The sequence below is a fragment of the Trichechus manatus genome, unplaced genomic scaffold (assembly GCF_000243295.1).
Source record: "Trichechus manatus latirostris isolate Lorelei unplaced genomic scaffold, TriManLat1.0 scaffold00288, whole genome shotgun sequence".
NCBI lineage: Eukaryota > Metazoa > Chordata > Mammalia > Sirenia > Trichechidae > Trichechus > Trichechus manatus.
Window position 1 is genome coordinate 1,329,759 of NW_004444224.1, and position 24,973 is coordinate 1,354,731.

The 24,973-nt window shown below is 51.5% G+C and overlaps 1 protein-coding gene across 1 annotated transcript in view; it reads right to left on the bottom strand.

The window, feature by feature from the left end:
• LOC101355408 (sodium/potassium-transporting ATPase subunit alpha-2) overlaps positions 1 to 21,529 on the bottom strand; it is a 26,685-nt gene extending 5,156 nt beyond the window's left edge. The window contains exons 1-20 of the mRNA XM_004390200.1: positions 21,439 to 21,529; positions 16,536 to 16,640; positions 16,284 to 16,343; positions 14,295 to 14,498; positions 13,657 to 13,770; positions 13,270 to 13,404; positions 12,454 to 12,571; positions 10,503 to 10,771; positions 9,310 to 9,508; positions 8,727 to 8,836; positions 8,429 to 8,563; positions 7,529 to 7,718; positions 7,219 to 7,394; positions 3,572 to 3,708; positions 2,894 to 3,044; positions 2,554 to 2,722; positions 1,943 to 2,097; positions 1,576 to 1,699; positions 1,231 to 1,376; positions 891 to 1,021 (exon numbers count right to left, since the gene is read on the bottom strand). Of these exons, the coding sequence (XP_004390257.1) occupies positions 891 to 1,021; positions 1,231 to 1,376; positions 1,576 to 1,699; positions 1,943 to 2,097; positions 2,554 to 2,722; positions 2,894 to 3,044; positions 3,572 to 3,708; positions 7,219 to 7,394; positions 7,529 to 7,718; positions 8,429 to 8,563; positions 8,727 to 8,836; positions 9,310 to 9,508; positions 10,503 to 10,771; positions 12,454 to 12,571; positions 13,270 to 13,404; positions 13,657 to 13,770; positions 14,295 to 14,498; positions 16,284 to 16,343; positions 16,536 to 16,640; positions 21,439 to 21,450 (2,840 nt within the window). The 5' untranslated portion in view covers positions 21,451 to 21,529. The remainder of the gene's footprint in view (positions 1 to 890; positions 1,022 to 1,230; positions 1,377 to 1,575; positions 1,700 to 1,942; positions 2,098 to 2,553; positions 2,723 to 2,893; positions 3,045 to 3,571; positions 3,709 to 7,218; positions 7,395 to 7,528; positions 7,719 to 8,428; positions 8,564 to 8,726; positions 8,837 to 9,309; positions 9,509 to 10,502; positions 10,772 to 12,453; positions 12,572 to 13,269; positions 13,405 to 13,656; positions 13,771 to 14,294; positions 14,499 to 16,283; positions 16,344 to 16,535; positions 16,641 to 21,438) is intronic.
• Positions 21,530 to 24,973: the final 3,444 nt, after the last annotated feature.

The following is a 24,973-nucleotide window of genomic DNA, read 5'->3' on the forward strand; positions in this document are numbered from 1 at the left end:
TTCATCCTATGTCTTTGAAATCCAGTGAGCATTCTATACTGGTAGCACATCTCAGTTCAGACACCACATTGGAACTCTTCAAGGTCTGTTACTTTGTCAACCTGCAGGTTTTTCTCTTCTTTCTTTCTTTCTTTTTAACATTAGTACATGTTTGCTGTGAAAAAATTCTATTTAAAAATTTACAGAGGAAAGCAAAACTTCCACTTCACCCCCACTCCCAGCACCCCACCCTGCATACGTCGCCTGTTAGCAATTTCCTATGTGTTCTTCCAAGTCATTTTCCACTCACGTATACACACATTTAAGCATATTTGCATAAGTACAGCAGAATTATCCACGCGTAGATCAGGTCATTTTTATGGTTACTGAAGCTTCAAGCAATACTTATCCTTGGAGAACCACACGACATATCACCATCAAAGATTCCACTCTGTTAAACACGGGTATGTCTGCTAAATTTGCATGTCTTGTGAGTTTTGATCACCTGTTATGGTCTCTAATACCTCCCTAAATAAGATAAATTTATCACAGTGCAGATGACCCTCTTCTTCCATCACTGAGTGTAGCTTCATTTACCCAGGCAGATCTGACTATCTTGTTCAAACCCACGTTTCCTCTCCCATGCTTTCCATATGCCCTGGGATTCTTATATGGGCATCCCTCCCCTTACTCACTTGAGTGGGTACATTCTCAGGGCCATGTCCATGCCTGGAGTGTAGGACATAAAAGCAGCCAGGGATGTCTCCTCTACGATCCCAAATAGTAGGACCTTGTTTCTGGGAAGAAACATTTATGGGTGTGTTAGCGACGGGAAGGAAGAGGTAGGAGATGATTGCATGTCCCAGTGTCTAGGCTGGGAAGAGTGTTGGGGCCTTTGGTGGGGCGCTCACTTCATGCCCTGCTGGAAGACTGAGTTGCGGCGGGTCTTGCAGATGATAAGGTCAGCCCACTGTACAACCACGATGCTGGCAAAGAAGGCCGTGTGGCACGTGAACTCCACCACCTTCCGCTGCTCGTAGGTCTGGGGAATGGCAGGCAGAGAGAAGGTGAGAGGGTCAGAGGAAAGGGCAGGACCAGAGGGGAGCATGTCTCAAGAGCAGTTGTTTAAACCCTGGGCACTAATTCCACCCATAGCACCCAGTCCATTTGGCCACTCCTGCCCATTCCTGCCAGGCGCTTAGCACCCTCCTCCCCATAAACATGTACCTGCATGCACATGGCCCCACTCACCCACTCCTGTCCATAGCTGTCCTCCAGGTCATTCCTCAACCGGTCATCCCAGTCTAGGCGGATTCCCAGCAGCCGTGATGGTAGGAAACCATTCTCGGCCAGGATCACAAAGTAGGTGAAGAAGCCACCCAGGGCCTGGATCATCCCTGTGGGTAGTGGGCAACAGGCAGGGCCTGGGTCAGAGAAGGAAGCAGGAGGGTGCCAGTCCCAGAGGACCAGAGATGGAACTCCCTGACCCCTGGGGAGCTGGCCCCATCCTGGAATTTTTCTCAGGGCTCATCCCTCTGAAGGCCGGGATAAGAGCCCTCTTGGGGCTTCCCCCCAGAGCCCAGGGCCCAGCCACACCGATCTGTCCATAGGCCATGCTGATGAGCCTCTCGTTCACCAGCTTGTCTGTCTGGGAGTTTCTGGGCTGCCGCTTCATGATGTCACTCTCCGCTGCCTCATAGGCCAAGGAGATGGCAGGGACCTGTGTGGAGACGGGATGGAAAGGGGAGGGGAGGGCATTTGAAGGGATGTGGGAGATGGCAAGAGGAGAGGATGAAAAACATAATTCATCCAGGCCTTGTGCTTGTCTTCTCTTTAACCAGAACAGGAGCCCACTCAGCCTGGTCAGCCGCCCCCAGTCCAGCTCTCCTTCCATCTGCTGCCCATGCCCACCCATGCACCTGAGAGATTGCCCTGAAGTCCCTAACCCAGCCAGTGCCCTCACCATGTCTGTGCCCAGGTCAATGCACAGGATGGTCACGGTGCCCAGAGGGAGGGGGATGTTGGCGATGATGAACAGCAGGAAGGGGGTGATCTCAGGGATGTTGCTGGTCAGGGTGTAGGCAATGGATTTCTTCAGGTTGTCAAAGATGAGGCGGCCTGTGGGGAGGTTCTGAGGGCATCAGGGGGATTACAGGGACCTTTCCCCACTCCTAGCCCCTGGAGCATGGCTGCCCATCTTCCTAAGAGAGGAAGATTTTGTATTTGAGGGAAGCTAAGGTAGGCTGTGGAGTCCTTGGGTGGTGCAAAGAGTTGATGCACTCAGCTGCTAACCCAAAATGTGGAAGTTCAAGTCCACCTAGAGGCACCTCGGAAGAAAGGCCTGTCAATCTACTTTAGAAAAATCAGCCATTGAAAACCCTGTAGAGCACAGTTCTACTCTGACACTCATGGAGTCGCCATGAATTGGAATCAACTTGATGGCAACTGTTTTTTTTTAAGCAGGCTGTGGATGCCTGTAATCCTTGCCTCTTTAATTTGGTAAAAGGCAAGGCAAGCAGTAGTGTTGGGCTTCAGACATCCTGGATGCCATCCCAGCCCTTGTAGCCTCCTCACCCTCCTCCACACCCGTGACGATGGAGGCAAAGTTGTCGTCCAGCAGGATCATGTCGGCCGCCTGCTTAGAGACGTCAGAGCCGGCAATGCCCATGGCAATGCCAATGTCGGCCTTCTTCAGCGCAGGGGAGTCGTTCACTCCATCACCCGTCACTGCCACGATGGCACCCTGAGGATAAGATACAGCCAGAGCTTGAGGATAAAGCCCTTGCAGCAGCTTGGCCCCATGCTCCAGCCCCTTGCCCCATGCTCATTCCTTGCCCTGCCTCTGCCTCCCAAGTCCCTGCCCTCCACTCTGGTCTCTGGTGGTCCACCCCTGCCTACCACCTGCCTTGCTCACCTGCCTCTGACATCCCTCCACAATGATGAGCTTCTGTTGAGGGGAGGTCCGGGCGAACACAATCTCTGTGTGGTTCTTGAGGATCTCGTCGAGCTGCTCTGAAGTCATGTCCTTCAGGTCAGAGCCGTGCACCACGCACGCCTTGGCTTCTCTGAAGGGAAGGGGCAGGGGTGGCTGACTCCCTGGTGCCTGGGCCAGCCCTGCTGCCTCTCCTCACCACTCCAGCACTTTCATCTCCCTGCTGAGTCGGGTTCCCCATTGCTTCAACCCTTTCTTTCCCTCCATACTCAGTGACCTGTTTTTTCTATTTCTCTCTTTGAGGAAGTGGCACTAAATCCTCACCATGTGGCATCATCACAGTCATGAATACAGTTTGCTAGGCACTGTGCTAGTTGCTTCATGCATACCTTGCTTCTATAGCAACGCTGCAATGTAGAGGTTACCCTAATTATCTAGATGAAGAAGTAAGCAAACAAAATCAGAAGCTCAGGAAAGTAAAGTGATGTCTTCAAGGTTACGCAGCTAACCATTAGCACAGTCTGGAACAAATTCAGGACTGAGGAACCAGTTGCTGAGGAGTAAGAGATAAGGCTTGTAAAGGTCCCAGAGGTGGTACCCAAAGCAGTCTGTGGGGAAGAGAGATTGATCAGGGGACAGGGAGCTCCAGAAAGTCCTCACCTGGGGTTGACTTGACTCACAGGAATGTTGAGCCGGGCCGCAATGTCCTCCACCGTCTCATTGCCCTCTGATATAATGCCCACGCCTTTGGCAATGGCCTTGGCTGTAATAGGATGATCCCCAGTCACCATGATCACCTAGTGGGAAAAGGAAAAGACATACTGCTACTAGATTTCTGGGGCAGGTAGATGCCAGTCCAAATAATGGAACTGTGTGTGTGTGTGTGTGTGTGTGTGTGTGTGTGTTTGGGTGTGTGGCGGGAAGAGGCAATGACAAATTTTGTTTAGGGGATCAGAGATAGTTTACTGACATGGAAAGCATCTGTAACAGAGTAACAAGTAAATGAAGGTGTCTTGGGAGAGAAGCCTTGAAGACTGTTTAGGAATTTGGATTTCATGGGATTCTAGGCCATCTGAGCTGGAAGGACCCTTAACAACTCCCTTGTTTTACAGATGAAACGAGGGCTTAGAGAGGGTCTATGATTTGCTCAAAGTCACAGGGATCCAGAATTAGGGCATGGTTGGTTTCCTTAGCATCCAAAATATATTTGCTGTTGGTAGTCTCCCTGGACAGAGTAGGGATAAGATGGAGATAGCCCACCGCTGCCTACCCCTCGCCTTGCTCATCTGCCTCTGACATCCCTCCAAGATGTTGGAAGAAGGTGCTTCCTGCCTTAACTATGATAACTTTCATTGGTATTGTTGCAGAACTGACGGGGTTGGGATCGAGAGGGGAGGGGTTGTTGGCATCCGAGAGGCCAGCTAAGAGGCTATTCTGAGCACAGGTGATCAGAATAGATTAGCATACTAGCATACATTTGCATGTATGGGTTTGTGGGACAAATCTGACAGATACTGAGAAGGAAGCCTCTTCAGACCCTGCTGATCTCTCTTCCACTCCCACAGCTCCACTGGAACTGACCCCAAAGGCCACATTTGCGCCTCCCGAAAAAGCTTCTTTGCATCCCTTATCCTACTTGACCCCTCCAAGGCATTTAACATTGTTGACCACCTCTCCTTGAAACTCTACAATCCCTTGGCATACATGGACTCTTTTATTCTTGGTTCTCCACCCACTTCTTCAGTTCTTTTCCAACCTTCTTAGGGTGACAGCTTAGTAGACTGGAAAAAGCACCGGCTTTGGAGTCGGACCTAAGTTTAAACACTGACCTACTGCTTCCCAGACATAGGACCTTAGACAAGTCAATTTGCTCTGAGTCTCAGACAATGAAGAAGATGATTCCAACCTTTCCACTTTGTCATGAAGATTAATGGCATTAGGCAGACACTCAGTAAATGTTAGCTGTATCCTACCACCCTCTCCCCTCCTTCACTGGTTCCTCTTTCTCCACTTGCCCCCAAACATTGATGTGGCCTAGGGTTTCATTCTCCTCCCTTCTCTTGCCCTGTATTGTCTTCCTGGTAAATACAGTAAAATACAGTAAGTCTTTAACTTGCTCCCATGTGCTAATGAGATCAACTCCCCAGGCCTGACTCTCTCTCTCTTGACCTCTCAACCACATTCCAAATTTCCCTGGGATATCTTTCCCAGGGTGTCTTACAGATGCTTCAAACTTAAGATCAACATTGAACTCACCATCTCCCTCCCCACCACCCCCACCAAACCTCCTCCTCTACGCTCTGCCTTAGATTCTATCCTCTCTGTTCACTCTGCCACTTTGTCTCCTATCTCTTCCTCACCTCCTGTATCCAGTTTGGTCACCAAGTTCTCAAAACATTTCTCAAATGCAACTGCTCCTCTCTACTCCCTTTGTGGCTGTCCCAGTTCAGGTCATTCCGTGCTTGAACTATTGCAACGGCCTCTTAACCTATCTCCCTGACTTGAGTTCTTCGCCAAATCCAGTCCCTCCTCCATGTAGGTATCCTCCTAAAAACTAAATCTGCCCTGGAACACCTCTGGTGCTCTGTGTACTGTAGAATAAAGCCCAATTTGGCATTAAATCAAAGTCCTTCCAAGTGGCCCTGACCCAACATTCCAGTCTCAATCCCCAGGGCTCCTCTGCCACTTCTCCCCCACCAACACACATACACATCCGTACAGTCCAGCCACACCAGAGTACGCACTGTTCCCTCATCTTGACATGCCTTCCTCTCCCTCACCGCCTTACAAAGTATTCTCCAACCTTCAAGGCCCAGATCAAATATCATGCCCTCTGTAAAACACTGTCCAATTCCCTGGGGCAGAATTAATTGCTGTCTGCTCTGAGCTCCCACAGAGGTGCTTTGCCCATGCCTCTGTGGTCGTCCCAATCACAGCGAGAGGCAGCCTGACAGGAGCAGGAAGGGCACGGAGCTTTCCAGTAAAGCTGACCAGGTTTCATATTCCCAATGCACCTCTTACTGGTAGTTTTATTTCGGGAAAGTTACCTACTCACTCTGAGTCTCCTCTTGTTTTACCTTAGAGACAGAGCGGTTATGGGGTTCAGAAGTCCCATAACCATACATACAAACACCAAATCCTCTGGTGTGATGGTTAAGAGACAGCAGACCACCTTGGTTCAGATCTTGGCTCTATCACTTATTGTGTGATTTTGGGCATGTTACTTTGTGCCTCGATTTCCCTCTCTGTAAAAAAGAGAAATACTAGTGCTTCTGTCATAGGATTGGTGTGAAGATTAAATGAGGTCATATAGGTTTGATGCTTAGAATAGTGCCTGACTCATATAAAAGCTCAAAAACATTAGCTGTTTTTATTGTTACAGTATCTCCCTACCACAGTAGGTGCTCCATGGCTGTAGCTATGATGATTGTACTGTGATTAATTGTAAAGGCATCTACTTCCCCTGAGAGACCATGAGCTCTGGAGGCCAGGCACTGTGTCTTACTCTCTCTTTCTCCAGTCCCTAGGACTGTACCTGGCCTTCAGTAGACAGGTTGAGTTAAAATGATTTGGTAATAGGTGAGATGTTGAAAACAGAAGAGCAAGTGACACCACCAGAATTGGTGACCCATATAGGTTAAGGGGGAGAGTGAAGAGCAGTATCTTTGAAACAGGAAAGTAAGCTCCAAGGTGGGAGGAATTTTTGCTTGTTTGTTTGTTTGTTGAGCTCCAGCACCTTAATCAGTGCCTGCCACATGGTTGGTACACAGTGAATATTTGCTGAATGAAGAATGACCATAGCGCACAAGAGGAAGTTGTCAGTGAGAAGAAATTGCAGTTGGGCAGGAGAACCCAGGAGAGGCCTGCTTGAGTGGGATGAGGACTGAAGTCAGTCTACTGAGCTGTGGGGCGAGTGAGTAGGGGCAGACCAGAGCCTGCTAATCCCATCCCAAATGTCTAGAGAGAGTGGGCAGCAGTTGGGGAGCATAAGGACATACGTGTCTCTAAGACAGGCATGTCAGATTGTACTTGAAATCAAAATGAAAGGGCTCCTATGCAGATGGACAATTAGCTGTGGCAGGGATGGAAAGGATAGGCATGGGAACTGGTCACCGTGAGCACAAGAGATGAGGGTGGGACCTCCAAGGCAGGAGTTCATTTTTCCTTGCAGACACACAGCTTCTTGTCTCAGTTAGTGGGAAGGAGGCCAACAGTGTCCTGGGTCTCCTCAGGGCAGCTACCCCTGCAGTCCCTTGGCCTTTGGCATGAGGGAGGGGAGAAGAGAGGGGAGGGAGTAAGGCCCGTACCTTGATGCCTGCACTCCGGCATTTGCCCACAGCATCTGGCACTGCAGCCCGGGGAGGGTCAATCATAGACATGAGCCCCACAAAGCAGAGCTTCTCTGTGGGAAAGTTCAACTCATCCGTGTCGAATTTGAAGCCCCGAGGAAACTTTCCAGAGGGCAGATTCAGGTGACAGAACCCTGGTGGGAGGCAGAGGGGAGGGGGTGAGAGCAGAGAGGTGGCTGCCTGGATGCCCCCAGAGTCCCTCACCCCAGGGATGCTGCTGAGGCACGGAATCCCTCCCTCAGCCTTGATCCTGTTTCTGTCCCCTCACCCAGCACACGCTCCCCCAGTCCTCCCAGCTCCATGTAGGCATTTTGGAAGGCGTCTTGCATCTCTTTGTCCAGTGGGATCTCCTTGCCCTGCACCAGGATAGTGGAGCACCGGTCCAGGATCCGCTCTGGGGCCCCCTTCATCACCAGCACGTGGCTCTGGGGGCTGTCTTCTCTCTCATGGATGGACAGCTAGAAAGAGAACAGGTCGTTACAGAGGGCCCATACTTGTCTTGGTAGCCCCACTGTCCATCACAGGGTCTGGTACAGAGCAGAGGCTGCTGGTAAGAAAGCCTCCCTTAATAATATAATCCCCAATCCATCAAAGATGTCAACACAAGGAGAATCTCCATGTGTGAAGGGGTGTCTGAATCTCATAGTCCTAACTGTTGTAACTTGGAAGTCATCTTCCCCTAGGATCTTCATTCATTCAACAAATATTTATTAAGATCAGTTAAGAAATAAGCACTGGGCTAGGGACTGGAAAGCTCCCTCATAGGCATTCCCTCCCCAGCATACTTACACTGATCTCCTGTTACCTTTCTGGCTTATACAGAACATGGCTGAGACCACATTCTTAGCATTTCATAAATGCCTAATGGCTGAAGGAGATCACAAAGAAATTACAAAAGTATGGTTCAGTTGAATGGGATGGAAGGGGAGTTACGGGAAGAAGAGTTGAGAGGGTGTCAGGTTTTAGTAAGGAATGAAAGTTGGTTTAGGAGTTAGGGGATACGAGCCAATCAGACATGTAGTCACAGGTTACCCCAGGGGATGAGGCAAACATGAGAAGACATGATCCTCAGATGCCCCTACTCCTACTATTGGTGATTCCCTCTTGGTTTGCCCATACCCTCATTTCTGTCCCTCCCTCTTCTCCAGTCCTGGTACCCCATCCAGACCTGGTACTTGTTGGTAGAGTTGAAAGGAATCTCTGCCACCTTGGGGTTCCTGTCCCTCATCTTCCTCACTGAGCCACAGGACAGCTCAATGCACTTGAGCAGAGCTGACTCGGAGGCATCACCGGCTGTGTCCCGCTGCCAGAAGAGAATCCAGTGTCACGGTAGGGCAGGGTGAGAGTGCAGGATCAGGTCAGCAGGGTCCTGAAGCTCCCAAAGCAGCCACAGTGTACAACAGGGGAAGCCAGACAGACTTTGGATACACCCTATAGCTGCAGCTGTTCTGTGTTCTGGCCCGTACCTTAGACACAGAGATGTTCTCCTGCCCGGCCTTGAAGACAGCACGGTTGCAGAGACCAGCAATCCGAGCCAGGGCTGTCCACGTGGGGGATCGTTTGTCAAAAGTGGCCCCTGTGAGGAAGTGAGGGAGAACCAGAGCCTGGCTCCTCTTCAGAGACTTTATTTCACCTCCACCCACCCTGCCATCCCAGTGCTCTTACCCCCTATGCCCAGCTCTACCCTGGTCCTCGCTAGAGTGCTAGTAAAATATTCTCAACTCTCTACTGGACATTTTCACCTTACTATATACCCGTGGGAGCCCTGGTGGCACAGTGGCTAAGGGCTTGGCTGCTAACTGAAAGGTCAGTGGTTCAAACCCATCAGCCACTCCATGGGAGAAAGATCTGGCAGTCCTCTTCCATAAAGATTTACAGCCTTGGACACCCTGTGGGGCAGTTCTATTTTGTCCTATAGGGTCACTAAGAGTCAGAATTGACTCGATAGCAATGAGCTTGGGTTTGGGATATACCCATGATCTCAATTTAATACGTCTAAAATTGAACACCCTCCAATCCCCTGCACTCCTTTCTGGAGCGCCCAATCACCAGACTGGTCTTCTGTGGTGTCTGCCTCATGGATCTGGTTGTCAAACCACATGTGAGCGACGGTCATGCGGTTCTGGGTGAGGGTGCCCGTCTTGTCAGAGCAGATGGTAGAGGTGGAGCCCAGCGTCTCCACCGCCTCAAGGTTCTTCACCAGGCAGTTCTTGCGCGCCATGCGCTTGGCTGTCAGGGTCAGACACACCTGGTAGAGAGAGAATAAGACAGGGTTAAGGCTGGAGCTAAGTTGCCCATGACCTTGTCCAGACCATGGGCTCTATCTCTCTGCCCTCGATCCTACTCCACAAACATTAGTGGGTGGGACCTAGGTGTAAATTATGAGTGTGTTCAATCTTAGACATGTTGAGTTGAGATCATGGGTATATTGTAAGGTAAAAATTTCCAGTAGAGAGTTGAAGATATTTGTCTAGCACTACAGAGAGGACCCGGGTAGAGCTGGGCATAGGGATGTGGGAGTCCTCCACACAGCAAAGGCACTGGAGGCTGTGGGAAGGTCTGGGCTCACTCTAGGGGGCGTAAGGAGAAGAGCAGAGAGCTGAGGCCTGAGCATCAGTGTTGGGGAGAAGGAGGAAACACTACAGGGAACAGAGGAGAGGAGAACCAGGATAGTGACATGTCACAGTTACTGACAAAGAAGAGAATTCTAGGAGAGTGGACGACAGTATTGATTTCAGCAGCAGAGTTAAGGATGGGGCTGCAAAAAGGTCACTGGATTTGCTAATTAGTCATTGGTGATCTTTGAGAGAAGCTCTATGGGGGAGTTGGCCAGGATGACTACCCTACTGGAGGGAGATGAGTATGTGGGAGGTAAAAAAGGGCCACCAAGAAGCCACTTGGGAGAAAGATGTAGCAGTCTGCTTCCATAGAGATTTACAGCCTCGGAAACCCTATGTGGTTGCTATGAGTCAGAATTGACTGACTCAGAGGCAGTGGGTTTGGGTTATGAAGGCCATAAGCTCCAGGAGAGAAACTGAGTCCAAAGTATAGCCCAACCTGAGATTTGCCAGACTCAAAGGCTGAGCCACATGTGAAATAATCTGTGAGTACATCTTATATATGAATTTAGGGGGTAGAAATAAAAAACTTGCTAAGAAACAAGAAGCAACTGTGCTTCGATTGCTTTTGAGGACAGGGTAGCCAGACCGTCCCCTGTAGGCACCTGGGCCTATCCCACTTACAGTGACAGTGGCCAGCAGCCCCTCAGGCACATTGGCCACAATGATGCCGATGAGGAAGATGACTGCTTCCAGCCAGCTGTAGCCCAGGATGAGGGAGAGCACGAAGAAGGAGACTCCCAGGAACACAGCCACCCCTGTGATCAGCTGGATGAAATGTTCGATCTCCATGGCTATGGGGGTCCGCCCAACCTCTAGGCCTGAGGCCAGAGTGGCTATGCGGCCCATCACTGTCCGGTCACCTGTGGCAATCACGATGCCCCTGGCAGTGCCTGCAACACAGGAGGGGACACCAAGCTGAGTACCCTGGGGCTTCAGGGAACTGAGATCTTGTCCTACTTCCCAAGCAAGGAAAACCATTGCAGAATAAATGAGCCAAGGACTCAGATCCCGGAGGTCAGTTTCAGTAGAATGCGCCTCACTTGGGCTTACCATCCCTGCATAGATTGCCAATCCCCGTTTCAATACAACAACACAGTTATTTTTCTCTTATACTTGGGCCTGGGGAGAAGCTTTGCAAATAATCTTAAAGTGCAAACTGAGGAGATTCAATAAGAGAAGTAAAAATATTGCCTGTGCCATTTCAGTGTCATCAAGCTCATGCTTGTTATGATCCAAAAGTATACTATGAACACAAAATATAGCACTCATTATGGATTTTCTACATAGTCCTAAGATTTTCTTTCTCAACATTAAGCATGAATCTAAAGAAGCTAAGCAATTACTGATACTTAAGTAGACATTCCAGGGATCTTTGGGGAGGGTAATGTGATATAGGGAAAGAGCATAGAGATTGAAGTCAGCTGAACTTGGGTTTGAATCCTTGTTTGACTAATAATTAAATGAGATAGTGCTTTAATACACACAGATCAGTGCCTGGCACATGGTAGGCACTCAGCAAATGTTGGTTCCATTCACTGCCTTTCTTCTTTCAAAGGCAATTTCAGAGTAAGCAATGGGGATATTTTACCAAGCAGTTGGAGTAAATTTCAGAATCTCAGTACATTAAAAATGTAGGAAATTTGATGTGTAGTGATTTTCCAACTTGCTGAAGAAGGAAAAAAGCTCAGAGAAACATGATACACAGAAGAGAAATGAGTAAAGGGAAGGGAATGGTGTGCAGCTGGGGCAGTAGACCTCCTTCACCCCATGGTCTAGTTAGACCTCTTGCTCCCACCACCTGTGACTTCCTGCTCCTTCTCAGATCCTGCCCTGACTCCACTCACTGGAAGACCACAGAGGTCATGGGGTTCAGTTATGCTTGGACCCTCGTCATAAGTGATGGCAGCACCAGGAGCTCTCGTCAGCCTTTGTTCATCTCTAGAACACGGGACAGGGCTGGGGCAAACCGGGTAGCCCATACATGGGGGACTGTTTCCTCTGGTGCAACATAAACCTAGATGCAGTCTGAAGGAGGGTCCAAGGGTCCACCTGGACTGAAAGCCCTCCTGACCCTCCACCAGCCCTGGGCTCTGGTCAAAGTGAAGGTCAGAGAAGGAAGCAACCAGTCCAAGAACCATGAAAATGGAGGGCATGAGTCAAACCCAGAGACTCCTTGGAGTCAAGGTTGGCTTGGGACATCTCTCTCTCTCTTTTTCTCTCTGTCTGTGTAGGGGTGTGTGGGGGCGGGGAGGTGTTTGCCCAAAATCTGAAAGCTTCAGAATCTACTCAGTCATGGGATGGACAGAAGTGGGGATCTTCCTGTGGGAAGATAACTTTTCCACAGAGTTGTTCTGTCCCTAGCCAGTGGAGGCACCATTTCTGTGTGTGGGGGGCAGGGGGCTGTTTCTGTAATATTCAGGGGTCCTTGATCTCTCAATTCCATCATCTGTAGCCAGGATGTTGCCATATAAGTACCACCTCAGCCCCCACCCTTGACTGGAGATTTAGGATCCAGACTCTCCCCTTAGTTGGTGCCAGGATGGGGTGCTCTGCTAGCAGTCTAGCTTCTCACCTTCAACACAGTTGGTAGAGAAGAAACAGATATTGCGGGTCTCCAGGGGGTTCTCATGGGTGAACTCAGGGGAGCGGGTCTGGGGCTCTGACTCGCCTGTGAGGGATGAGTTATCCACCTGAAGAGCAAGGGGACCTGTCGTCACCAGACTGGCAGATACACTCGTGCACACACAGCTGTCTCTTGACTCCAATCACACTTTCAATCCCCATGACACGAGGGACAAAATTACACTTGCCCTCATCACGTATTTATAGCATTACTCAGATATTTCCCCTGCCCTGGTTTGAAATGCTGGCTCTTACTGACTTCATGTGTGACCTTGGGCTAGTTACTTAACCAACAGAGCCTCCATTTACTCATCTGTAAAATGAGGGATGGATTAAGAATTGCTGCAATGCACAACTACAGGGGGCGCCACTATTATTGTATTCTATGAAAATGGCACCTCCTGGAGTTGTCCAGGGCACAGACTGTGTGGACACATGCAACAACCCTGCATGATCACGCCATTCTTGCAGAGTTAAATTAGACAGCACATGTGCATATATATAACCCATCTAACACATAATGCGTACTCAATATATGATTGCTATAAAGTGGATATCAAAGAAATGTCCCAGGCACAGAACACTCATAACATGTAGGTACAAGAAGACAATACATAAGGACCATATGCTGAGGGAAGTTTCAGCCGGGGGATAAGGGAGAGGTGTTTACATTTGGACCTGGGTCTCCCAACCTTTAAGCCTCTAATGGGGCCCCTCTCAGCTCAGCTTCTTAGACCAGACCAGTAGATCTGCATGGCCTCCTCACCTTACATCCATGAGAAGAGATGATACGAAGGTCAGCAGGGACGCGGTCTCCACCCTTCACTTCCACCAGGTCTCCCACCACCACCTCCTCTGCATTGATCTGTATCTTCTCTCCCTCCCGCACCACGAGGGCTTGCTGGGGGGAGGCCATGGAGATCTCATTAAGTGCTCCTCTCCACCCCTGCCTTCCTCTCCTGCTGTTCTCCCACCTCACCTCCAACCCCAACCAAGGGAGAGGAGAAACTATGCCCCTTTAGCAACAGAACTAGGTCCTGGTGTGGAGAGCAGGAAGTCTTTTCTTACTCAGGCCTCCACTTCAGAGCACACGAGTTGAGAGGGCATGAGCTGGATTCTCTGGGAAACCCTATGCGCCAGCATTGCCATCTACCTGAGGCACCATGTTCTTGAAGGAATCCATGATCTTGGAGCTCTTGGCCTCCTGGTAGTAGGAGAAGCAGCCAGTGACGATGACCACAGCTGCCAACACTACACCCAGATAGAGCTGGTGAGGAGAAAGAGTTTGAGGGGCCTGTCCTTCTCCCAACCAGGAGGGGCAGCTGCTGTTTGGGATGAACATTCATTGTCATCTTAGATGAGAGCCCAGACTATTGTGTGTGACTAGGGGGTGAGAATGGTAGAGCAAAATCCTTCCCTCCAATCTCCCCTCAATCTTCCAACCCTCAGCTTCCTAAGATAGGAAGGGGAGAGGAAAGTCTTATAGGGAGATCCCAGGGGTAGGACTTCTCTAAGGGGTGCAGACCCAAGGATGCAGACAAGCCCACTTAAGTGGGAGGGGAGTAGGGAGGGGCCATCTCATTCATTAATGATTGTATGTGTGTGTGTGTGTGAGCACTTTATAAAGATGTATAGAGCCTCTCCCCTTTCAGCCTCAAGTGTAGGGGCTGTGGAGCTGTGACAAGGGGGCTTTTCCCCCAGCCACTTTATGCCCCCCACATACACTGTGTTGGGGATTGAGGGCTGGAGGGCAGGGTGATGGGCTGGTCCAGTGTCAGATGTGAGGCTCACATTGTCATTGGATGGCTCATCCTCCATAGCAGCCTGGATGCCGAAGGCCAGGAAGCAGAGGATGGCCCCGATCCACAGCAAGATGGAGAAGCCCCCAAAAAGCTGGCGACAGAACTTGACCCACTCAGGGGTTGTAGGAGGTGGAGTGAGGGCATTGGGTCCATCTCGAGCCAGGACGTCTTGGGCCCGCTGGTTGGTGAGGCCCTGAGGGAGGCAAGGAGAGGTGTGGGAGCGCATCACCGGAATCAACCCAGCCCTCCCCAATGCCCATAGGCTCCTTGGTGGGAGAAGAATGTCCAGGGGGAGAGTAAAGATGCCACTTGGTTAGAAGGAGTAGGACACCTTCAGGAGAGGTCATATAGAGAAGGTGGCATTTGTGATGGGTCTTGGGGGCCTTGAAGGCTGAGGAGGCTTTGGACTATGGCTCCACCTCTGATTATCGTTGGATTGAGACACAGTTTGGTGAGGGCCACTACATCCCCTCTCAAGACAGCCTGGATAAGGCTCCCTGGAAAGATCTCAGTTGGTTCCTCCCTCATCTCGCGCCCTTCATAGTCCCCCTTTCACCAAGAATTCAGGAGGGTCCTACATTACTGATCATCAGTGTCACATGGTCTTGACAATTACCTGTCACTTCCTACAGAAAGCCTCACCCCGCCCTGTTCCCCCAGCCCCAGGCTGGTTCTGGTGCTCCTCTCTGCAGTCCTGTTGTAGCCCACGTATGATTCCAGAGCTGCCCTCACCACATTCCACTGGAATTCTGTTTACATTTCTTTCTGCCACTGGACTCTGAGCTCCTTGAAGGCAGGAACCACTTCTTATTTATCTTTATATCCATTCATTCATTTATTTAACAGATGTGTATCGAGCACCTACTACCTTCCAGGCCCTGTTGTCAGCTTTGGGGATCCAGGGAAAAGCGTTATTAAGGGAAACAAAGTAATTTAAAGAATTAGGGGCATGGAATTTTAGAAAGCGCAGTCAGGGAAGGCCAGTAGCATGAGGTTAAAAAATAACCCAGCCAGTTGCTGTAGAGTCAGTGCCAACTCATGACTACCCTATGTGTGTCAGAGTAGAACTGTCCTCCAAAGGGTTTTCAGTGGCTGATTTTTCAGAAGTAGATCACCAGGACTTTCTTCTGAGGCACCTCTGGACGGACTTGAACCTCCAACCTTTTGAATAGCAGCCGAGTGTATTAACCATTTGCACCACCCAGGGACTCCAGGAGGAAGTTTTTTTTTTTTTTTTTAAAAAAAAAAAAGCCAAACCAGTTGCCATCGAGTCGATTCTGACTCATAGCAACCCTATAGGACAGAGTAGAACTGCCTCATAGAGTTTCCAAGGAGCACCTGGTGGATTTGAACTGCCGACCTTCGTTAGCAGCCATAGCACTAAACCGGGGTTTCCAGGAGGAAGTTAGCACCCACTAAATATTTGATGAATGATTTTTTCCCCCCAAGAGGATGGGCTTTGGAATCTGGTTCTGCCACTTGCTATTTATGAGACCTTGGGAAGTTATTCTTCCTTGGAGTCTCCTTGCTTTAAAAAATAGGTCTAAAATACCTATCTGACAGGTGGTTGTAAGGATTAGAAAAATGTATGTGATATGTTTATCACAGTTTGCCAGGTACATAGCAGGGAGCCCATAAATTGCCATAATAATGTAATAGACTGACTGTTTCATGTCTGTTAGTTCAATGAGAGGTTGCTTGTCACTGTCCTGAGGCGCTTTGGGACCTGAGTGTCTAAGGAGTCGTGGGCTCCAGTGTGCACAAGGAGAGAGCTATAGACTAGAAAGCAGGGGATCTGCCACCAACAAGCCATGCGACCTTGGGCAAGTCACTTGTGTCTGAGCCTCAGTGTTCTCATCTGTAAAGGGGGTTGATTACTTTTTAAGGCTCCTTCTACCCTGACACTGCATGGCTCTCTCGGCTCTTTGGTGCCCTATGGCTAGAGAGCATCTCCCTTGCTTGAAGCCCCTCAACTCACCTTGGACAGGTCCACTTGGTACTTGCGGCCCAGCTCATCCAGGGACAGCTTGTGGTCATCCTGGGGGCGGGAGGTAGAGTTACTTTGGGCAAAGAGGCTAGGTGTGTGTGTCTAGGATGCATGAAAGGGCAGTGAGGGGCAAGGAGGAAGGTGAGGAGCATGGGAGGGTGGGCACAGAGCTTCTGTCAGTCTGGGTGGACTGGGGGCGGCTCTTCCGCCAGGAGGCCCCTGCTGGGCAACTCTGCACCTCACCATGGCCACCTCCTTCTTCAGCTCATCCAGCTCCTTCTCTTTCTGTTTCTTCTTGCCGCCCCCATTCTCTGCGGTGGTGGCAGCAGGCGAGTACTCACGGCCGGCCTGGGGTGGGAGAGAAGGGAGCCCAGAGTCAGGAAGGACCAAGGCAGTGTGGCTGAAGCTGCTATTCCCGTCTGACAGCCAGGAGCATTGGGAGTGGGTCGGTGGATTCAAAGGCAGTGAGGGCCCCAGGCTGTCAGTGTGCAAACTATTTGCAGAACCATGTGCTCTGCGTTTGAACTTCAGAGCTCCCTGCAGAGGGGTAGGTAAGGCTGAGGGGCTCGGGACTTAGGACTGAGACTCTTAGCTGTTTAGTACTTGGGCTTCTGCTAAGATTTGGTGTGTTGAAAGGGCCCTGCTGCTAAATACAAAACGAAATATGTAAAAGCTTTGGAAACCACCATCCTAGGTGATTTAGGAGAATTCGGGGAGGGAGTGGAAACATCATGTAGGAATGTCTGCCCCAGCCCCATGGCTACTTCCCTTAGAGAGGAATAGAGACAGGCATCTGGGGAGTAAGAGTCTTTGGGGGGCCAGGGGTTAGGGCAGGGAAGGGTCCGGTTGTGGAGTGGCAGAAATGGACCGAGCAGGGCCAACGGTCTGTGAGAAGTCAGTACTTGGAGGGCAAGAGCATGTCCTGGAGACGAGAACTCAATCCTGCTGGGCAGGCCTGGCCACTGTGGGGCAAGGAGCAAGTCACAGGACTTGTGGCCCCAAAGCACAATTGTGTAAGAAGGGAACTGGGCCTCATTCTTCAAAAGTACTGTAAGAAATTGGCTGAGAATAAATCTAAAACGAAAGCCTTGGTCTAGGCTTTCTCGGGTCTTCTGGCGAGATCAGATTGGGGGAGAAACTGGGGTAGGACCACCAGAGGGCCTCCTGACTCATAAAGAGAGCCTATAGGACAGAGTAGAACTGCCCTCAAAGGGTTTCCAAGGAGCAGCTGGTGGATTTGAACTGCCAACCTTTTGGTTAGCAGCCGAGCTCTTAACCACTGTGCCACCAGGACTCCTTCACTACAACAGGGGCGACATTTCGAATAGACTTCCCCACTTTCCGCATTGCACGGAGGATGACGGTCCACAGGCTCTCCCTAAGTTTGTTTCAATGCCATACTCCTCTTTCTAGTGTGGTTAAGCCTGGAAGCTGTCTCGTTTGTGTTTTCCACGGTTTCTAGGTCTTCTTTTGAGGAATATTTTAATTGTAGCCTCATGACCTGTTGCAGTTGAGTCAACTTCAACTCATGGCAACACCATGTGTGACAGAATAGAACCGCTCCAAAGGGTTTTCTTGGCTGTAATCTTCATGGGAACAGGTTTCCAGGCCTTTCTTGTGCAGCACTATTGGATGGGTTGGAATTGCCAACCTTTCCATTAGTAGCCGAGTCAAACTGTTTGTACCACCTAGGGACTTTTGTAGGCACATGGGGCCTCCGTTTTCCCCTTCCTCTTCAGGGTCTGTGGTCTTGTCACCCCTGGAAAGCCTGAGGGTGAGGGTGGGGAATTTTTCCTTTCAATGGGAGGTTGTCTTGGGGTGATAGGATAGGAGGCGCCTCGGAATGCCTGGGATGGCCATGACAGGTGTCTCAGAAAGATGACTTCTCAGTCCCGCGTCCTCCCCACTTCCCCCAGGATACAGCATCCTTGTCACAGAGCGGCTGCTCAGTGTCTGCTCACTGCCTCTGTCTCCACTGGGCCCTGAGGACAGGGCTAGGCTTCCAGGAATAAACTTTCCCATACTATGATGTATTTTTTGTTTTTTCATAAATAGTGGATACCTGGGTAGGGTCTACCACTGAAGGGTTTTGCCCTTTTGGGCAGGATAATGCATTTTTTATCCATCCAAGGGTTGGGGAAGTGGCAGGAGTGTGGCAGCTGCCTGATCATATGAGATCACAATCGAGCACCTTGAGAGGTAGAAGTCTGGCCAGTGAATCAGGAACAAGGACGGGGGGGGGGTGTGGTGACAGGTGGACACTATTGTCCCCATATTTACTAATGACCTCAAAGAACGTGAGCTTTTGGAGGCAGTGCTGCTTGGAAAGTCCCTTCTTAGCAAAGGCGGCCAGTAAACCTTGCATTCGTTCTCAGGGGCACTATGAATCCAGGGTAATCTTGACCTCTTGAAGACTAGTGATCATCTTTGAAGGAGCCCAAGAGAAAAAACGGGGAAGGGTTTGTCAATAGTTCCAGGTGACTGAAGAGGGTTCGTTTCATTGAATGGACTGAAATGCGTTGGATTCACAAATTCTCTCTTTAGGGATTCAGGGCTGAGAAAAGGATGAAAAGCAAAGAAGGGGCCAGAGGCAAGAGATCAGGCCAGACAAGCTCCATCTGGCCCTTGAGGAGTTTCAGGGAAAGGAGCAGGGCCTGGGCCCATGCATTGAGGGTGGGGGCTGTGACTAGGGGCAAAGGAGCAGAGCCCAGGGGAGTTTCTACACATTCTATACATTCAGATGTGAAATAAGATTTGTGAAAATTAGAGTCAAATGCGTGTTCCTTAAAAACTTGATGGCTCGTGTGCATTTGGCATGCTGGATTGTGGCTGAGCTAAGCAGCTCACTGCAGCTCCCCCTTTCCTGGGCTCCCACCCTGTTCTCCAGCAGGCTCAGAGCTTGGGACAGACTGCCCCTGCCCCCTCCTCCTGTCCTGGCAAGGAGCTCAGGCTCTACAGCCAGGAGCCTGTGGAGATTTGGGGCCAGTGGCTGCCCAGGCAAGAAAGAAAGAGAGGAAGCAAGGACCCCCCCCTCCTCCTTCTGCTCCTCCCTCCCCTGACCCACCAGCCCCCCTCTCTGGGTCTTGAATGCTGGCAGAGAACAGAGAGTTCTTTTTGAGAAAGCCAGAGGCTGGGACAGAGTGGGGGCCATTTGGAAAGCAGCCAGCCCTCCCCCACCTCAGGCTTTCCGTGGCAGCTGGAGAGGCTGGGCTCCTTCCCGCCAGAGCTGTCCCTTCCCCCCACTCCCACGCTGCCCTTCATGGCCACAGGGTGACAGGGTGACAGTTAGGCCTTGCTGTGGAGTGAAGCGGCAGGAAAGAATGGATAGGAGGTGAAATGAACACTACAAGGGGGATGTGGGTTGCTTTCCCTCCCCAAGGGTCTCCTGGTAGGTTGGACTCCAAGCTCCAGGCTCTAAGGACACCCACTTCACTGAACCTCCCAGCTCAAGAGAACCAGATCTTCTCCCCATCTCACCAACAGCTACTGGAGTAGGGTGAAAGGATTTCACGGGTGCCAGGCGGGGAAAGGACAGATCCTAGGCAGTTAGGGTCCCCTGGAGACCGCAAGGTCAAGTTGCTTGCCTGAGTGGGACCTCCTGAGCTGGGTCCACCTTGTCTTAGGTTGGAGGCAGTAGAGGGCTACCTCCCCTGCTTCTCTTTCTAGTTGGGGTAGGGGAGTGGAGGGCTGGCCTGACCCAGCCAGCCCTGGCGCCTCCCTCAGAGACACTGCCCCTCAGCTGAGGACCTCTTTTCCCTGGGTGGGGGCAAGAGCTGCCCAGGTATGGCTGAAGGTCCCTGACAGCCTGTTTTCCCATGGTTGTGACCTCTTCCTCCCTGACCCCACACCTCACATCCAGCTCCTACGGGCAGCTCATAGACCCCCACAGCCCCATGCGGGAATGTCCAGGCTCATGCAAGCTTGAAGGCTTAGCTACACCCTTCTTGTACATTTGCAAATTTGCCCACTGAGACACAAACGCAGGTGCTAACCCATGAGTATCTGTATAAACTCCAGCCTATAGAAAACACATGGGTGGTGGACACACACACGCACACACATACTCTGTTTCTATTTATAGTTCCCATCCAAGCTCAGGAACCCTCATGTCCCGGCTAGAGTTTTCCCAGCTGCTAAACTCAGTGCAATAACATGTCCTTGCCTGACCCCTCGAGGGCCCAAAGACTCCCCCACAGCTCCCCATAGGCACCCCCTTTCCTCAGAGCCCCCCCCCGCCCCATTGCTTGCTATGTCCTTTCCCTCCTTGCCCTCTTCTGTCAACATCCCACAAAAGGAAAGCAGAGAGGCCAAGTATATAAAGGGATTGGGTCACTTCTCTCCATATGGGAATTTCATTTCCAAGAATTCCAAGCCCTGTCCCTGTCCGCCTTCCCTCCCCTTGCCATAGCTGTTAATCTTCCCCTTGGTATACCCAGGGCTGCAGGATGCCATGGGCAGGGGTGGGCTGGGGGAGACACAAGCCGTTCTCACCAGCCTCTGGGAAAGTCCTCAAAGTCCATGGCCCAGAGCCTGAGGAAAATGCCACCCGGGACACCCGGAGGGACGTTGGGGTGGGGGCTGGGGGCACACTCGTCTTCCTCCCCACACACCTCCCAGCTGTCCCTGGTGCTCAGGGCCCCTGGAGCTCCTGTCCGGAACTGCTTGGTGACTCCAGAGGAGGGATGCACCAGTGCTCTCCTCCCACCTCATTGAACCCCCATCCTCTACGGCTGGGACTCCCTGAGGAATGGGTATTTTCAGGGGGTAGGAAAGGTGGGGAGGACGGAAAGCACCGGGCATGCCTTCGGCTGGCAGGCGGAGAGTGAGACAAGGTGATGCCTTGACATGGGTGGTTAGGAGATGGTGATGCAGGGATGGGGTGTGGGGAGAGATGGAGGGGGCTTGTGTGGTGTCTGTGGCTGATGTGGGGGGTGGGTGGTGAAGAGGAGAGCGCATGTGAGCGCCCTGGGATCTGTGCACACTTATAGTTTGGAGAGTGTACTTCTAACTTCAAATTCTCCCGCTCAGTTTCTCTCTTCCCCTCCCCACACCCCAGTCCCACCTCATCCTTCCTCTCCAGCCTATCTCACCTCCTGAGAGCCCTATTCCACCCCACGGAGTGGCCCCTGCTCTCTGGGATACTCACCCCACGGCCCATCTTGGGGCAGAGTGGCTGAGGGGACCAAGGCTGGAGTAGTCCCCGGGAGGCTCCCAAGCCCAAACGGCCCGCCAGACAGAGACAGAGGAAGCAACGGGTAGCTTTAAATAGGTCCCTCTCCCCCTCTCCCCCGCCTTTCCCTCCTCGGGAAAGAAACGTTTGTTGAAACAAGATCCCTGAGGACTCCTCCCTCCCAGCCCTTTAGCAACTGGCCTGATGACGGTCCCTTTTGTCCTGCTGTATGCACCCCCCCCACTTCCCCCCCCCACTCCCCCACCCCCACCACCTTGGCTCCTCAAAATCTCTCCCTAGCTTGTGGCAGCCATGCCAGAGGAAGCCAGGGGTGGGGGCAGGAGAGAGAGGGAAAGTGCCCCTTCCAAACAGGCGAACAGGCGGAGAGGGAGCACTCTCAGCTGGGAATCCCAGGATGAGAGAGGCCATGTGGCCCAACCCTTCCTCTAGCTTTCCAGTTGGGGAAACTGAGGTTCTGTGAGATGAAACAATTCGAGCTCATAAGACAGAACTAGGACTCCTGAATCTCCGTCTGACCTCCCAGGGGAAGAAACAGGCTGCTCCCTCTACTCTAGGGGCTGCAGGGACACTGAAGGCCGGAAGTAAGCAGCTGAACCGAGGGCCTGCCCTTGCACATGAGGCATCTCGGAGGGGGCCCTAGTGGGAGCCAAAGGTGGGTCAAGAGGCAGCATGAAGTCTGCAGATGAAGGAGAGAGGGTACCCCCAAGCCCTCCCAGTAGAGCCTCTCCAAGGTTTGAGAGGAGAATCAAGACCCCTGGGGCCAGGCAGGTAGCTGGGGAAGGGACAGGCTGAGGACAGAGGGGACCTGCCCCGGGGGACATCCGTGGTGACATCTCTGGGTGTTGTTTACTCCTTGTTTACAGAGTGGACTTGGCACTCCCTTCATCACTGTTGGGAAGTTCTGGGCTGAATCTAAGCCTGGGTCGGTGGGTGGGCTGAGGAGAGGCCAAAAGAGAGGAAAATCCTCCTCCTACGGGTCTTCTAAGAGGTATGCGGAGGTCCACATGGTAACAAATATCAGATATGTGGTCCGGGAAGGAGGGCGATGCTTCCTCCTTCCAGGGGGACTGGAAGGTAACTTTGCAGGGTGCTGGTGCGAGGTTAGATAGAAAAGGGGCTTCCCTGCAAGTAAGCACAGGAGAGGCCAGAAGAAGTGCCTGGAGAGCAGAGAGGGGGGCCCACCTCGGGGTGTCTTTTGGTCCCAGCTAGAAATAGGAGTAGAGGAAATGACCTTGGACAGGGCCAGCTGGGCTAAGGATGTTGCTGTTGCTCACTCGACAAAAGAGCCAAAAACAGAGACGGGCAAAGACAGAAAGGAGGAAACCATGGGGCAGAGAGAGAAGAAAAAATTCTGCCCCCGTCTTCTGGGAGCAGTCAGAGGATTCTCTGGAGTGTCCCCATTTCTCTGGGCGCAGAAATGGAGTGAATGGAAGCCAGTGAGTGCGGGCAGGTATGACAGCCCTGAGCCTAAAGGACGAGAGGCGGGAAGGCAGACAGGGGATGGGGACCGGGGTGAGGCCAGGGTCCCTCTCTGGCCCCAGAGAGACTGTCCACCTCTCCTCCAGCGAATCCACTTCCAGGACACAGGACTCAAGTTTGAATTCCCCAAATGACTGGCCCCCTCAGGGCCTGCTGTTGGGGTTTTCAATTACAGGGATCTGGCAGGTCACATCTGGCTTCTGCCCTCCTTCCTCCTCCTGGGTTATAGGCAAGAAGTGTGGGTGGGATGGGACAGACACCTTCTCTCCATGGCTCCCTCAACTGACCCTGGATTTGGGCCTGGGAGAGAATATGAAGTGGGAGGAAACCATGATGGGAAAACAGGCACCAGTTCAAGCAATGGGTTGAGGAGAGAGTGAGAGGGAAGTAGCTGAAGATGCAGCAAGACAGCTTGTGATTAGACACCAGGAGAGACTACCTAGAGAAATTGCTAGAAAAGTGGCCCAAAGATGGCTGGGCGCCCTTCACTGAGGTGGCTAAAGGGCAGCCTTGGGTGAGACAATGACATGGGATTTAGGTAGCATCTGTTCCTTAGGTTCCTGGGTTAGATTCCTGAGTTATCTTCTGCCCAGCCACCCCTGGGACAGAAGGTGAGATAGAAGAGGAAACTTCAGCCCCAGTACCTGAAGGCCTGTAGACTTCAGGACTGGGTTCTAATAGTTTTTATTCCCCTACCCACAACCCTGCTCGCACCTCCCAGTCCTGCCCAGTCCTTCCAAGGCCCTGGCTCTAGTCCCTGTCGCCAGGCTCAATACCAGAAAGGACTGTGCCCTTCCTCTGCCCATACAGCCTGGCTAGGGCTCCCTGCCACGCCCCGCACTTGGGCTAGAGCACAGCTCCAAGGGCACTGCTGCTCACACTTTGGGGCCTGGACAGATGAACAAGTGACCAGGACACAGAGCCCATTCTTCACCCATGACCACCTTCCCTGCCCGGGGAGAGTTGAGGCTCTGGGAGTCTAACCTTCTTCTCCTTCACTGAGAACCTCAGACTCCAGGGCATAAGTGAGTGTAGACACCTGGTCCTTCACTCTGGGGTGCGTGGCTTGGGCTACTGCTTCCTTTGAACACAGCCAGTGGTACCAGTTTGGATCAAGGCCCTTGGAGTAAGAAAGACTTGAAAGTAGGAGGTAGGAAGGCCAGGGGGAGTGGGCTGGGGAGTGGGTTGGAGGGAAAGTCACAGATCAGAAAGGGAATCAGCAAAGGGCAGGATGAGGTGGTCCTAAATCAAATATTTGGTTGGTAATGGGAAGATCTGGGGAGTAGGGGTGTGTGTATGTGTGTGTGAGAGAGAGAGAAACAGAGACAGAGATACCGAGAGAGTAGAGAAAGACAGGAATGCATAGTTGCATGTGTGCATTTATGTGCGCTACTTAATGACTGGAAATCTTGGTGGCGTAGTGGTTAAGAGTTCAGCTGCTAACCAAAAGGTCAAAGTTCGAATCCACTAGGCACTTCTTGGAAACTGTATAGGGCAGTTCTACTCTGTCCTCTATGGTCACTATGACTTGGAATCCACTCAGTGGCAATGGGGTAGTTAATGACTGAGGGGGACATGATTGTGTGGGATCCTGTGTGTGGATATGAGACCGTGTGAACGGACCAAATGGTAATTCCAAAGGCAGAGGTCCTCAAAAGAGGAGAGAGTAGCACTCATTTGGATGTGTGATCCATTTATTAAAAACCAGTTATTTGTATACCAGCATGCGTTAGTATACAGGTGTAAGTGTGTGAGTGTGTGTATGAGTGTGTACATGAGTGCGTGCATGCGTGCATGAGCATGTGTGTGGGCCAGCAGGGGAGCTCGTGAGGAGCCGGGTGTGGGTGTACGTGAGCATCCCTGGGAGAATGGGTTTGTGCACAAGGGAGGGGTGGGGAGGCCGCTCAGCTGCAGATGGGGTTTCAAGGTCTCCAAGAAACAGTTTTGTTTCCTAAGTGACTGGCCTCCTGCGGCTTCCAGCCCAGACTTGAAGGTTATTTCAAGATCATGA